This window comes from Protopterus annectens, chromosome 1.part0, assembly GCF_019279795.1.
Source record: "Protopterus annectens isolate FY-2018-M chromosome 1.part0, PAN1.0, whole genome shotgun sequence".
Taxonomy (NCBI): Eukaryota; Metazoa; Chordata; order Ceratodontiformes; family Protopteridae; genus Protopterus; species Protopterus annectens.
Window position 1 is genome coordinate 1,850,957,811 of NC_056725.1, and position 14,732 is coordinate 1,850,972,542.

Sequence of the window (14,732 nt, forward strand, 5' to 3'; positions counted from 1 at the left end):
GTGTCCAGCTCCTTCCATGCCCTGGTAGTAATCAAGTCTACCAGGGGGTTGGCCGGAGGGGACACCCAAGAGGTAGACAGGCCTGCTTCAAACACCTCCAGTAACACGGATTCGTCCGAGGTAGGCTTTGGGGCAGACCACCCCCCCTTATTCTAAGCATCTCCATGATGTCACCAAATGGGACATCTTTGGGGGGGGGATCTTGGGGAGCCTTCCCCTTCCTCCAAATCTGTGTCCTCAGTCAAGGACTCGGGGGAGTCCACATGCTTCCTTTTGCACCTTCACTTGTGAGGAATCTCCTCGGGGGGGGCTGACTGAGGAGGTTTCACCAGCCATGTCTTGTTCCAATGGAACTACCTGGGACGTCAAAGCAGGCTGTCCCTGGGGCCGGGTGAAGGAAGTCGGACCCAACAGAGAAGGAGTGCAGGGTGGAGCCGTGGCAAGTGCCGGGGGCCTGGATTGTCTCGACAGGGCCCTCTTCACCATGTCGAATGCCAAGGGAGAGCTGCTCTCTCTGGGATCCAAAAGCAGACCCTTGCTCGGATCCAATGGACGGATCGGGGCCGGTGTCAAAGCAATCGGATCCGATGGACCAGTATGCTCCGACCTGGATGGAGCTGAAGGCATACCAATACTCCCGGATCGGAAGCTCAGCCCTCTGCTCCGAGAGCTCGGATCCAAAGAAAATGGACCCGACAGAGGGAAGTGTCAGCGCCGAAGTACCCGAGTCTATCGGCGCCGACACCCCCCCCGGCTTCAAGGCTGCCTGGCTCCGAAGTCTCCAAGCCCAGTAAATGGGACAGAGAAGGAGCTATATGGGCAAAGAAGGGGGTTGAGCTCCCCCCCAGAGGGGGGGGGCAGGAGTACTCCCATCTGCAGTTGGGCCTGGAGGAATCTTCTCATCATCCAGTCCAAATCTGCATCCATGAGAATTCTGGTCAATCTCGACGGGGCCACCAAGGCGGGGTGGGAGTGTCGCCTCGATGACCTCGAAGGAGATCGGGTCTCCTCCTCCTCAGGACCCAGTGAAAAGCACGGGGACCAGATTTGAGAAGGAGGAGACCCAGAAGTTCTGGAGGGAGAAGACCACTTAGCCGGGGGGGGGCCGAAGTGGAGGCCACGGCCCGCCACTTGTGGTGTTTCTCCCTCCTTTTTTCTTTCCTGGCCTCTCTCTCCTCCGGGCCTAAGGCGGGAGGTTGAGTCCCGGCCGGGGGGAGGGAAGCAGGAGTGGCAGCCACCGCAGCCGCAGAGGGAGCCACGGGAGGACCAGAGGTAGAAGCCGAGTCCCGGGGCAGAAGACCCACCAGAATCAGCTTAGACCTCCAGTCCTTGAATGCCCTGGGGTTGAACGCCGCACAAATAGTACAACCAGAGGACAGGTGCTCAACCCCAAGGCACAACACACACCAAGTGTGGCCATCCGCTGGGGACAGCTTATGGCCACACTCGGTGCACTTAGAAAAAAACAGCTTTGGGGCCTCAGACATATTAACTAAAAAAGGCAACCACACACTAGGCCCCAAACACACACACACAACCCTGACAGAACCACGAAGGAAGGGGGAGGTTAAATATGAAGAAAAATAAAGTAAACTAAGAGTGTTTAAGATTAGAAAAGGGACCTGAACACACACTCACACCAAAAGTTTAAGAAAAGGGACAAAAAGGTTAAATTTTTCTCACAAAGTGATGAAAAGCCTGGAACTCGTTGGATCAAGCTGCTGAAGTAAACCGCGGCAAACTAAATCTGAGGTCAGTCAGGGTTGGCAGGGGATTATGGGTAGGGGGAGGAGCTTGGAGCTCGGATCTAAAGCTGTTGAAAACTGCCGGCTCGGATCCGAGGTCGGATCCGATTCCCATAGGTTGCTGCACAAATGAAGTCAACTACTTCAGATCAAAAGTTTAGTGCTGCTTATGCTGCGTCGGCTTGCATTGTTAATAGCACAACAGGTAGTGTACTTGCTATTGATGAAGAAAGCTGTAGGTTCTACTCCCACAGTAGATAGATGCATTGGTCATACTGTACTATGTTGTAAAGGGGGTGGATGCTGCAGTCCTTTTTAGTGAAGATACCTAGTAACTATGAACCTGTTATCAGTTTGCCATCCATTCCCTATTGCGATATTATTAGCTTATCATTTTTTAATGCAACATAGGCAATTTATTCCTCAAGGGCAACAGGCACTTTATTTGTAGATGAAACAATGACATATAAAGTTGTTTGCTAGCAGCAACCTCTTCATTAGTTACAGATTTCTTTAATGTGGAATTTAGATGACTTTTACTTCTTCAGAGATTGTGCATATTTACTGATACTGGTGGGCTGTAGAAGTTTGAGTAGACTTTTATGATGGAAATGTTTTGAATTGGGCAGTTTTGTCATTATTGGTGCATGCATTTTGTTTCATTGTTTACTGGAAAAAATGTTCAAAACAATAAATTTAAAATACCCACTAACAACTGTATTGTATTGTACAAGGAATATAATTTAATACAGTCAGGAAGGTGTATCAAAGAGCATATGTATGTTTCGTGTTAAAGGGGCCTATGATTTGAAAACAGCCCAAAGTTAATCTTTATCTGCCACTGGCAAAATACATTTTATTTGAATGTGGGTTTCAATGCTGTTTCAATGAATGTGAGTTTCAAGGGTAGAGAAGTTCTTAATGCTAAGTCTATTTTCATTGTGAGACTGCATTACTTTGTTAAGCAGATATATATTAGTGTTTGTGCTGTAAAATGCAAAATAAAACTTTCAAATGAAATCCAAATTATCGCAGATAATGATCCCTTTTGTGTACGGAAACTTGAAAATATGTATAGTCAAGTTAATACCTATGCGATGAAGCTCCAACAGACTAAACTCAGGAAGCTTCAACGTGACTTTAGGGATTTTTCAACGAGCTGTGTGTTTGTTTGGCCGAGGAGGTTTGACAACTACTCTACAAGAGAGAACTCTAGTTCGAATTCAGCGCCATTGGATCGTACGCTTACAGCGCCAATCCCCATTGGTCCATCGATATCTGAATCTTTGCTTGGCTCAAGCAAAGATACATCTCAAGAATCATTCACCACGCCGCCAGAAACTTTTGCTTCAGTTACCAGTGCAGCCCTTACTTCTACGCCGCTTCCCAACCAAGAAGCAAACAATGCAGCTAAATCTTTGCAACACAACATGGGAGCTATTAGTAAATGGCGTACTGAAGACAACACTCCTTTTTTACCCTTACCAATAAGAAAGCCATCGTTCACGAAGGGAAGAAGGAACAGTTGGGAAAGCAGAAAAAGAAAACTATCCGGCGAAGCGAATGTATATCAACCCAGAAGACAGAGGCAGTAAGCACGCTTTATTTCAACATGTCTAGCTATGTTTTAAATGATAATGACATTGAATTGTTGAATAATGGCCTGTCATTCATTCCCTCACGAGGAAGTAAATTATTGGACATTTTAATAGACTTACGTTTATTTGCTCGTTCAGTTACTTTGAAATTGCACTTTGCGAAGGATGATAAAACCATTACTAGCAATGATGTTAACATTCCTTTTTACAAAAAGAAAAGTTCTTTTGTACCTGTTATGCCAGCTCACATAGATTCTTTTGTTAAACTATGTGAAATTGATTTTTATAAATATTTTTATAATGGAAAAAAGAAATGTGCTTACTTTAATATGTCAACTGAAACTATGAAGTCGCTACAGAGTTTTAGTTATGATTATTCTTTAACTTTTAGGCCAGTAGATAAAGGGGGAGGCATAGCCATATTTGATACAGCTGACTATAATGTTTTAATGAATGATATGCTTAATTCTGATGCTACCTATCTTTTAATTAATCAAGCTAAGCTTAGTCAAATAATTAAAACTGTCAAAGAAGATCTTTATGACATGCTTATGTGTTACCAGATACCCAATAGTTTATATGAATTTTTTTCTATTGATACCCCTGTAGTCCCTATTATTAAAGGGCTACCAAAGATGCACAAGGAGCTTAAACCACCACCGATGCGCCCAATAGTATCTGGAGCTAAATGGGTCACTGAGAACATATCAATTTATCTGGAGAAAACTTTAAGACCTCTAGCAGATGCCATCCCTACCATCCTCAAAGATACCTACCAACTTATAGACTATTTACATTCATTAGACTTTGTTTTTATACAAGATAAACATCTACTCATTACGATGGATGTACAAAGTCTTTTTACTTCAATTCCCGATGATGTTGGGATTGAAGCTATACGCGAATTGTTACAGCATACTCGCACAGTAAATGGGAATACAACGATTTTGGTTTGCCAACTATTGGAATTGGTTCTTAGCAACAATGTGTTTGCATTTGGGGGTGACCTATACCTACAGACTTGTGGTGTGGCTATGGGGACCCCCTGTGCAAACACATATGCTAATTTAGTTGTATATCACTGGGAATTGAATTATGTTTTTCAACATGGCTAAAAACACACAAGTGTTATCAGGCAAGGTGCTTCTCAAGAAAAAATGACAATAACTTGTAGTAGACTAAAGAAGCACTCCACGGCTGGCACACCACGAACAGTTTATTGTACAGATAACTGGTTAGCGCTTTCACGTTCAAATACAACGTTTCTTCAGACCTCAAAAAATAAAATCCCATCATGCCTTTATATACTTTTCTTAAAAATCTCATTAATCAATTAACAATGATGATAATTAATTACAGTTAAGTACAAAATGTAAATAATGTATATAGATTTGTAATAAGTTTAAATCTCAGCAGAATTAAGTAAAAACACAACTATAAATATAGATATATATGTAAATATTAACTTTATGCATCAAAACACTTTATCACCTATATAAATAGATAAAAATGAAGATATATAAAAATCCCTATAAAAACTGTGTATCATGATTTAATAATAAATAATTACATTTCAAAGACATTAGATATAGAATATGCATGATGTATTGTGTGTTGTGTATTGTAAAAAATATATATATGGAATGAAATTATCCATTCACTACCTAGTACATATAGAGGGACTAAAACACATGGACAATATTGTTTCCTTAGGAAATAAAATGTATATCTTATGCATATATCAGCCTAATCCAAACTCTAATTATTAAATTGAATGATTATTATGATATATACTTTCATGCTGTCAATATCACAGGTGTATTTGCACATATAAAATAAAACTCAAACTTAAGGTAAATCAAATTAATGTTTGTATGACTTGGCCATGAGGAATGGTTTCAATGAAATTTTTTCATTGAGGCCATGTCCCTTGTGTGCTTGGAGTCTGATGATCCATTTATTCTCCTTTTCTTCGGTGTAATTTTTAATGTTGCCTAACCTGTCTGTTCTCATAATTAATTCCAGCGCCATAAACTTAAATCTATGTGTTGTTCCTTTCATAATAACATGTTTGGCTAGAGCATTATTTTCATTTTCTTTATTAATGGCGTAAATATGCTCTCTAACTCTTTCACGTAGGGTTCTGTTTGTTTTCCCTATGTAAAATGAGGAACAACTTTGACATATTGCTATGTATATGAGGTCTCTACTTCTGCAGTCTGCATATTTGTCAAAACTAATTTTCCTTCCATTATCAGGATGTATAAATTCATTCCCATTCAGCATGAAATTGCATTGATTGCAGTTTCTGCAGGCAAAGGTCCCCTTCCTTATTGACTGTGGAAAATTCTCATTGTTATGATCATTGTGCTCATAGCAAAGTATTCTTTTTAAGGATTTCATGTTTTTGTAGGTAATGTTAGGCCTGTCACCAGCTATTTCCTTGATTCGATCATCTATCATAAGTAATGGCCAATTCTTATTTATTATTTCCTTTATTTGATTGTTTTTGTTAGTATATGGTATCACTAACCGTGTATGCATATTTTTTGTAGTCTCATTTGAACTCCCCTTTGTTCTGTTCTTATGCCTATGTAGGTAGGGTTTTCCTTTCCCTTTTCTAAGTCCATCATTTTCGGTGATGACTTTTTCAACCTTGGTTTTGTCATATCCCCTCATTATAAAGTTCTCCTTTAATGTATTTTGTTGTTCCTTGTACCTCATTTCATCAGTCACCAGTCTGGAAATTCGTAATGACTGGTTCTTGACTATATTGGGAAAGATGTGTGTAGGATGCATGCTTTCTTTGTGTAGTAGATTGTTCCTCCAACACTCCTTTCTGTACAAATCTGTGTCTATTCTCATTCCAGTTTTAGTAATCCGTACATCTAAAAAATCAATACTATTAGTCGATGAAGTATATTCAAAGTTCAGAAAATCTGTTGTTCCATTGATGTAAATGACAAATTCACTTAACATGTCCATAGTGTCATCCCAGATAAGGAAAACGTCATCTACGAAACGTTTGTAAAATTTTATGTGCTCTGAATATGGATTGTTTCTCTGTATGTATGTCTCCTCCCAGTAAGCCATCACTAAATTGGCATATGAGTTGGCTACTGGGGTTCCCATTGCTGTTCCTTTATTCTGTAAATAATATCTCCCATTGTATGTGAAAACATTATTTTCTAAGATTATTTATAGTAACATCATGTACCTTATCACTAGATTACTTGGGGTATCCTTTTGAATGAGGAGTAATCTAACATAGTCTATCCCTGTGCTATTGGGAATGCATGTGAAAAGGGATGTAACATCTAGTGTTACCAAGATGTCTTTCTCAATGTTGGTGTTATTTTCAATGTATTCTGCATATTCATATAAGAATTCCTCAGTATCCTTTAATATAGATGTAATTCCATTTAGCATAGGTTTAAGCTGTTTTTCTAAATAAATAGAGAGAGGCTCTGTGGCCCATCCCCTCCCTGACACAATAGGTCTCATGGGTGGATTATACAGGTTTTTATGCACTTTTGGTAACCCTCTATAGGTGGGTATCACAGGTTCTTTGACCAAGAAATACACATATAAATCATTGTCAATTATACCACATAATAACATATCATATAACATTTCTTGTACATTTCTTATTACTTTGTTTAGGGACATACCATTTAATATTTCATATGTATCCTTTTCATCTAGCAACTCATTCATTTTTTCAACATACATATCCTTGTCCATTATTACTATTGAGCCACCCTTGTCTGCTTGTCTAATAATAATGTCATTATTCAGTTGTAATTTCTTCATTGCTTCATTTTCATCTTTGCTTAAATTGTAGTATTCTAACCTGTCATGTTTAGCATAGCTATTCATTAAATCATTCTCACATGACTTTTCAAAAGCTTCTACAATATAGTTAGATGGAGGCATAAGTGTAGAAGGTTTCTTGTAAACATTATTATGTAAATGTACATTTCTATCATCATTACCATAGAGCAATTTAAGATTCAAATTCCTAGTGAACATTTTTATGTCTACTACAATATCAGCCACATCAGCATATTTGGATGGAATAAAGGATAAGCCTTTATTCAATAGAGAGCTCTCAGTCTTATTTAAAGCATACCTTGAGATATTAATTATCAGTCCTTCTGTGTCGGACGGAGTACCTTCTTTTGAAACTCGTATATTTCTTCCGAGCCTTTCCGTTTTTTGGTATTCATGGGTTTCTGCCAAATTCTCCGTTCGGTGTTCTTTATAGGGTAAGGAAAAGAATGTTCCCCCTCTATTTCAAACAAAGCATCATCCTGTAAAGATATGCATCCATTGGTGACGGTTCTGTTCCTGTTGTTTCCACTGAATGAGTGCTGTAGAGTTCCGTTTGTTGTGCACACTATCGCTTGGCGGTCTTCATTTGTTGGAACTTGATTCTGCTCCTCCCTCTCATCTAAACGCTTCCCCTGGTCAGTATTCACCTCTCCATGAGTCGCGTGGATGATGGCTGTCTCCTGCCTTGTTCTCGAACTCGGCCGTTCATTGTTGGTGGTAGCGTGATCCTGTGATGTCAAGGCGTCTGGGCCTGTGGTTGTAGTTTTCATCAGAGCTTCCGGATTGGAATTGGCATGCGCAGTATTGCGTGCAGAGACTTCTGCATAAGTATTGTGAATGGACATTTCCTTTCTATTATAGTGATTTTCCTTGTTCATGTTGATATTAGTTTCTTGTCGCACAAAGTCTCTCGGCCAAGAAAAGACCTGTCCTTTAATAAAATCACTATAATCCCTCTCTAATTTTTTCTTTTTATCTTGTAGCAACTTGTGATCTAACAAAGAAAGGGTTGTGGTTAGATCATTGTAAAAAACCATCATGTCATCATGTTTCAAAATGTTTTTAAGTTTGGTTTCTAATGTCTGTATTTCTTCCTTTAAATTATTTTCTATTAATTGATACTGCTCAATTAATAATTTGATGTATCCATAGCTTGTTTCAATATTCAACCTTTGCCATTTGATTAAGAGTTCCGGGTAGGTATTGCCGAAAGTCGGCATTTTCAAAACTCGCAACCCCCTTGGTATTATCTTGAAGCAGAGGCATGCTTCCATGTGCTGCCTCTGCCATTGCGTGTTTTTAAGTTTGTTAAAGTTGTTCTCTAGTTTTCTAGTAAGTTGAAGTACCTCCATATTACGTGGGGCATTCATCCGTTTCTCTCCTTCCATTGTAAGATCATTTTTGGTTAGTTTGAGCAACGGATTATTCTCAAAAGTCAGTATTCTATTAAGGATGGAAGATGTCATCTCCGTTTCGTTAGGTATTCCTATCGTATTCTCCATGTTGCCAGTAGCCATGTCCTGATATCACAAGAACAACGAAAATGGCTAAAAACACACAAGTGTTATCAGGCAAGGTGCTTCTCACGAAAAAATGACAATAACTTGTAGTAGACTAAAGAAGCACTCCACGGCTGGCACACCACGAACAGTTTATTGTACAGAACGTGAAAGCGCTAACCAGTTATCTGTACAATAAACTGTTCGTGGTGTGCCAGCCGTGGAGTGCTTCTTTAGTCTACTACATGTTTTTCAACATACTTTATTTCAAAAAATTTTAGTCTATAGGCGCTTTGTGGACGACATTTTAATTGTATGGGATGGCTCTGTAGAGGAGTTTCTTACTTTTAAAACATACTTAGAAACTACTACTACGTTTCTTAGATTTTCAGTTGAAACATCATATTCATCTGTAAATTTCCTGGATGTTAGCTTAAACATTAGGAAAGGGAGACTAGTATCCACCTTATATAAGAAAAAATGTTGGAGGAATACAATCCTGAAATATGATAGTATGCACCCGCGTCATACTTTTAAAGGAATACTGAGAAGTCAATTCACTAGACTATCTAAAATATGTACTGATATGGATGATTTAAAAAGGGAAGCGGATAATATGGTACTTATGTTTTTAGAAAGAGGTTATGATTATGACTTGATAATGGAAGTCAGAAATAATATTCTACCTCAAGAAAACCCAAAATTGGAAGAAATAAAAAATAACTATTGTTTCCCTGTTTTCAAAAGTGAAACATATAATTATAGGGATAGAGTATCCTTCATTACGACTTATACTAATGATTTTCTGAACATCAGGAAAATACTACTTAATAACTGGAAAGTTTTATTAACAGATGAATTTACCCTGAAAATAGTAGGTGTTAGTCCACATATAACTTATAGGATTAATAAAAACTTGAAATCCCTATTATGTGATAGATCACCCCAGATAAATCATGATTTGCAGAATTTGAATAATTCTTTTGGAACCTACCCTTGTCAACATTGTAATTATTGTAGGTTCATTACCAAGTCACAAGATTTTATACATCCAGAATTTAATTATGTTTTCAAACCAAGATTTAGAGCTACTTGTGATACTTCGGGACTAATTTACTTGGCCACCTGTGAGTGCTGTACTGCGTTTTACATAGGCCTCACTAAAAGGAAACTTAAAAATAGAATATATAATCACCAATACGATATTAAAAAGAAAAATGAATTAAACGCTCTAGCTAAACATACAATATCTAATCCATCACATACCTTTGTGTTCAGAGTATTACAAACCATGAAAGCTAATGCTAGAGGTGGTGACTATATAAATTTGATTGAATTAAATGAGTTAAAATGGATCCTTAAACTTAGAGGCCACTGCACTCCAGGATTGAACAATTATATTACAATAAGATCCTTTCTTAATAATCGGAGATGATTTTATAACCTGATGCATAATGATTCATATACACTGTTTATATATTTTTTATTTTCCATTTAGGGGTTTACTATATATATATATATATATGGTTTTATTATTTTTTATATTAATTTTATACTATATTTACATACTTCTGTTTCATCCAGCAGTATAAGACATTTTTTCTTATTGAGTATGTTAAAGTATTATTGAAATGTGGTTTCAAACAAGTTTAAAAAATATATATATCCATATATTTATCTATTTATTTATTTATTTATTCACCTATTTATTTATTAAGTAGATACTAGATTAACGTATATTAATGGATAGATAATAATAACTTATGATTAAATCTATGAATTGATTTTTTCTAATTTTTGCTAGTTTATGAAATATTTAACATCTATATATTTACATACCAACATATCATGGCTGGATGTATATGTTTTAGCACTAAAGCTTAGAATAGAAAGGTTATTTTAGATCTCCTTGACACCAAATTATATTGGCTTGTTTTTTAATCTCATTTTATTCTTACATTATTTTATACATACTTATTTTAGGCATATTCATTTATTTATTTATTTATATATATATATTTATTATTACTATTTATTGTTATTATTTATTATATATCGAATATCATTTTTTTGAAAGGGTAGAAAAAGTGACGAATATATACCTTACATAACGCTATATAAGGTCATACATGCAATAAATTTATAATAATAAACTTATAATAATAATTTATATACATTTAAATGATTCTAAAACATGCTTTAATATATGTATGATTCAAGGTATTTAATGTATTTAGTACTTCTTTTTTGGTTTGTATTTTGTTCTGTGGCTTTAAAAAACCTTTCATAGAGAATGATTAGTTTTAACTAAACTATCAGCAAATTGAATAATTAATCAGTTAAATATATGCTTTCTGGCTAAGCCTCCCTATAAATATGCTGCCTGTTTTTATTAATATACTGTCTGAAGAAGCGTATCACAGCATACGCGAAAGCGCTCACCGTTTGTCTTTTCTTTCTGAATAAACTGTTTATGCAATGTGGAGAGTCAGAAGTTTTTGTTCTACATTACAGAAGTAAAGCAATATGCACATTACAGTGTTTATGGTAAATGGGGTGAAATAACCAAGGAATGGGACATTGGAATGACTGCAGGGGGGAGGCTCCATTCGACCATAATTTTGTGATGGGGGAAGGCAGCAAACTCAAAGACAGCCCTGGTTGAACTATACCTCTCAACTGTCCAGATTTTTGCTTCTTATTTTTGGTTTATTCCTCATAAAATTTTTGGTTTTCTGGCAAATGATTTAGGAATTAAGTCACTAAATAATGACAGACATTGAGTTTCGACATCATAACCTTCAGAAAAATGCATGCTAAAGCAAGACCTGTTATTCTATCAACTGTCTTGAGTTTATACAAGAGCAATTTTTAGTACTGCTTGTATGTTCCCCCAATATATTTGGCCTTGTCCAGATTTCCTGCATTAAGAGGTTGAGAGGTACATACAAATAAATCGCTTTATAGAATTAGGAATATCCAAACCTCTCAACTGTCCCCAATTTTGGCTCAAAATGTTGCTCTCCCCCAATAATCCTTCTGCAAAATGGCAATTTTGGAAGAAAACGTGGAGGGTTTACAATTATAAATATCTGTAATTATCAGAGTTATAGGTTACTTTTATTTCAGAAATGCATGTAGATGCTCTTATTTTGTCATCTGCTCAAGTTAACAGTACTAATATTAAAAAGGTGTCCCTTCTTTGACAGGTTCCCAGCTGTACTGCATGGCAATTTTATATTTTTGCATCACATTTGTGGTCTGTTTTTCATAAAAGTGTGTTTTTCTGACAAATTAGTGGCAAATCATTAAAGACTGAAGTTAGAAAATAATGGCATACATTTGAGTTTCAGATTTCATACCCTTCAGAAAATTCATACTAATGCAAGACCTTCTACTAGTCTATTATCTTTCTAAGTTTATAAGAGCAATATTTAAAAACTGTTCTTATTTTTGGGCCTGTGTCCCACTTCTATGTATGGCTTTGTCCAGATTTCTTGCTCTGAGGTTGAGAGGTATGAGCCATCACCGTAAGCCAGAGACATTTCAAAGTGTGACATACTTGTTGCACCCCACTCCCTATTGTAGTGGCTTTGGATGTGTCCAAGCAAGGCAAGGAGCAGTTATGCAGTGTAAGTGTTTAGAGTACTCCCCCATCCAAGGTAGACCACAAGTACGACCGTGGCTTTTCATCTGTCCTTGATTTTGCAGAATGTTCTGGTTTTCTGTCATATTTTTATACTGTTGATTTATGCTTCTTATTATTCAAAAAATGCATGCTGTTGCAGTGCCCTGTTGCTCTGTGTTTAAGTAGTAATGCTTCAATGATCATCAGGTAAGCTTGTCAGAGATTGTTAAGATTTAAAAAAGTTCAGTTACAGATTTGCTGTTCTGAACTGTTTGTAAGTTTCTTGGAGGCCATTGTTTGCTTGGGCTAAAGGGAAGTCTATGTGTTCATCAGTGGCAGTGATAAACATTGAGCAGCCTTCCTGCCCCTGTGGGAGTGGTTACTGCCTTGAAACAGTAGTTTTATTGGCCATTTTGGGTCAATTCCAAACTCCTTGATCTCCCTCTCTTAAAACCCTCTTTTGCATGGTTTTGCGCAACATCGGGCAGCGCCGCCTAATTGGGTTTAAACTATTCCTGGCTCCACAAAGCCTGCTCTTCACTTTTTCCCTTAGAACTGCTCTATCTCTCAAATTAAACACCATATTCTCATTCTAAGGCCCCTCACTGGTCCAAATAAGTAATCTTACAAGTTAGCACTAATAAACCATAAGCACTACTTACTCTTATACTCTCTACGATTACCTTGTCCCCTATTGGTCCGTTTTAATTCAGTTCCCTATATTACTCTAGCATGTCCAAAGGTCAGTCAATGGTTTCCTCTCCAGTCCAGCTGGTGAATCTGAGAATTTTGAGGCAATGTTACAACTGTCTCATGTACACGGACAACCCTCTCCTCCTCCAAACAGGTTCAAATATATGTGAGAGATGCAACCATATAGTCAAACTGGAGGCTGAGCTCTCTCATCTCAAAACTGGTGTAACCAGTCAGGAGGAGAAGGTAACCTCACACAACACAATTCCAGTATCACATAGTCCCACCACAACAGCAAACCAAACACATAAAAACACAAAAACATACTCGGAGGCTCTAAATAAAAATCTACCTAAGCAACAGAGACCTCCAAAGCAGACATCCAAGCAAACGCTACCCCAAAACAAAACACGTACAACACATAGCACACAAAGTCAGTGTGCCAAGCAGTCACAGCCCTTAAGGCACCTGATACTCTTGCAATAGGTGACTCTATTGTCAGACACACTGACGTCCCGCTCACCAGTCTGAATAAACAGAAGGTCACAGTGAGCTGCCTGTCGGGCGCTAGGATTCGCCACATAACGCAAGCACTCAGGTCACTCCAAAGCAAATACAAATATGACTCAGTCATTGTACATGCTGGCGTGAATGACCTGAGACGTACCTCCCTCGACTACATGAAAAGAGACATAGAGGAGCTCTCTGTTCATGTAGCCCAGGCCGGTATGACCCTGACCTTGAGCAGCATCTTACCCTCACCTAGAATGATGCCACAGTATAAAGACAAAATGATCGATTTTAACAATTGGCTAAAATTTTGGTGTCACTCAAAGGGGATCCAGTGTCTGTCAGCATGGGATGACATGCTTGACAAGCCACGTTGCTTCGCTAGGGACGGCTTGCACCTGTCACCCCTTAGCTTTTGGATATTGGCAAAGGCTCTTGCCACCCCCATAGTGCCTTTTTTAGCCAAGGCTCAAAAGTCAAACCCACCTCCATAGACAGCACAAGGAACAAGAAACTAAGGGTAATGCTGCTAAACGCCAGAAGTCTTAACCTCAAGATGCATGCACTCAAAGCTCTCCTCAGTATGGAGAACATCGACATCTGTGCAGTGACAGAAACCTGGTTCAAGGCTCCAGAGAGCACCCCAGCACTATCAGGTTATACCTCATATCATGCTTTTCGGCCCCAAAACCTGGACCGAACCACAAAAGGAGGGGGAGTTTCCATATTTATCAAGGATATCCACACCTCCAGGTTAGTGGCATTGCAGTATCGGAGACCATCCATGTGCAACTGACAGTGGGCAAGACTGCTTTTCAGTTTATAGCATCCTACAGACCACCCTCTCAAAGTCAGGAATCCCACTCGGCTTTCCTGAAAACATTGGAGAACATGAAGATCTCTCTGAACACCATTATATTGGGTGACTTCAACTACCCAAACATAGACTGGGAGCATTACTCAAGCCCCAGCACCTTAGCCCAAAGGTTCCTGGAATTTATAAACTCAAATGCTATGGAACAACTAGTCACCACTCCCACAAGAGGGAAAACATACTAGACCTGATCATTACCAACATGGGGACTCTATGCTCCATACCAGAAGTATATCCCTCATTGGTAAGATCAGACCATAAATTAATTTCACTGGATATCCACATCCTGACCCCACCCCCAGCCCAGAAAACCACAGTGAAAAACTTCTCAAAAGCGAACTTCACACTTCT

At 38.2% G+C, this 14,732-nt stretch overlaps 1 protein-coding gene across 1 annotated transcript in view; it reads left to right on the forward strand.

The window, feature by feature from the left end:
• The window catches only part of FYB1 (FYN binding protein 1), a 2,052,110-nt gene that overhangs the window by 1,574,383 nt on the left and 462,995 nt on the right, over positions 1 to 14,732 (forward strand). Inside the window, exon 7 of the mRNA XM_044069852.1 lies at positions 402 to 421. Coding sequence (XP_043925787.1) covers positions 402 to 421 — 20 coding nt within the window. The remainder of the gene's footprint in view (positions 1 to 401; positions 422 to 14,732) is intronic.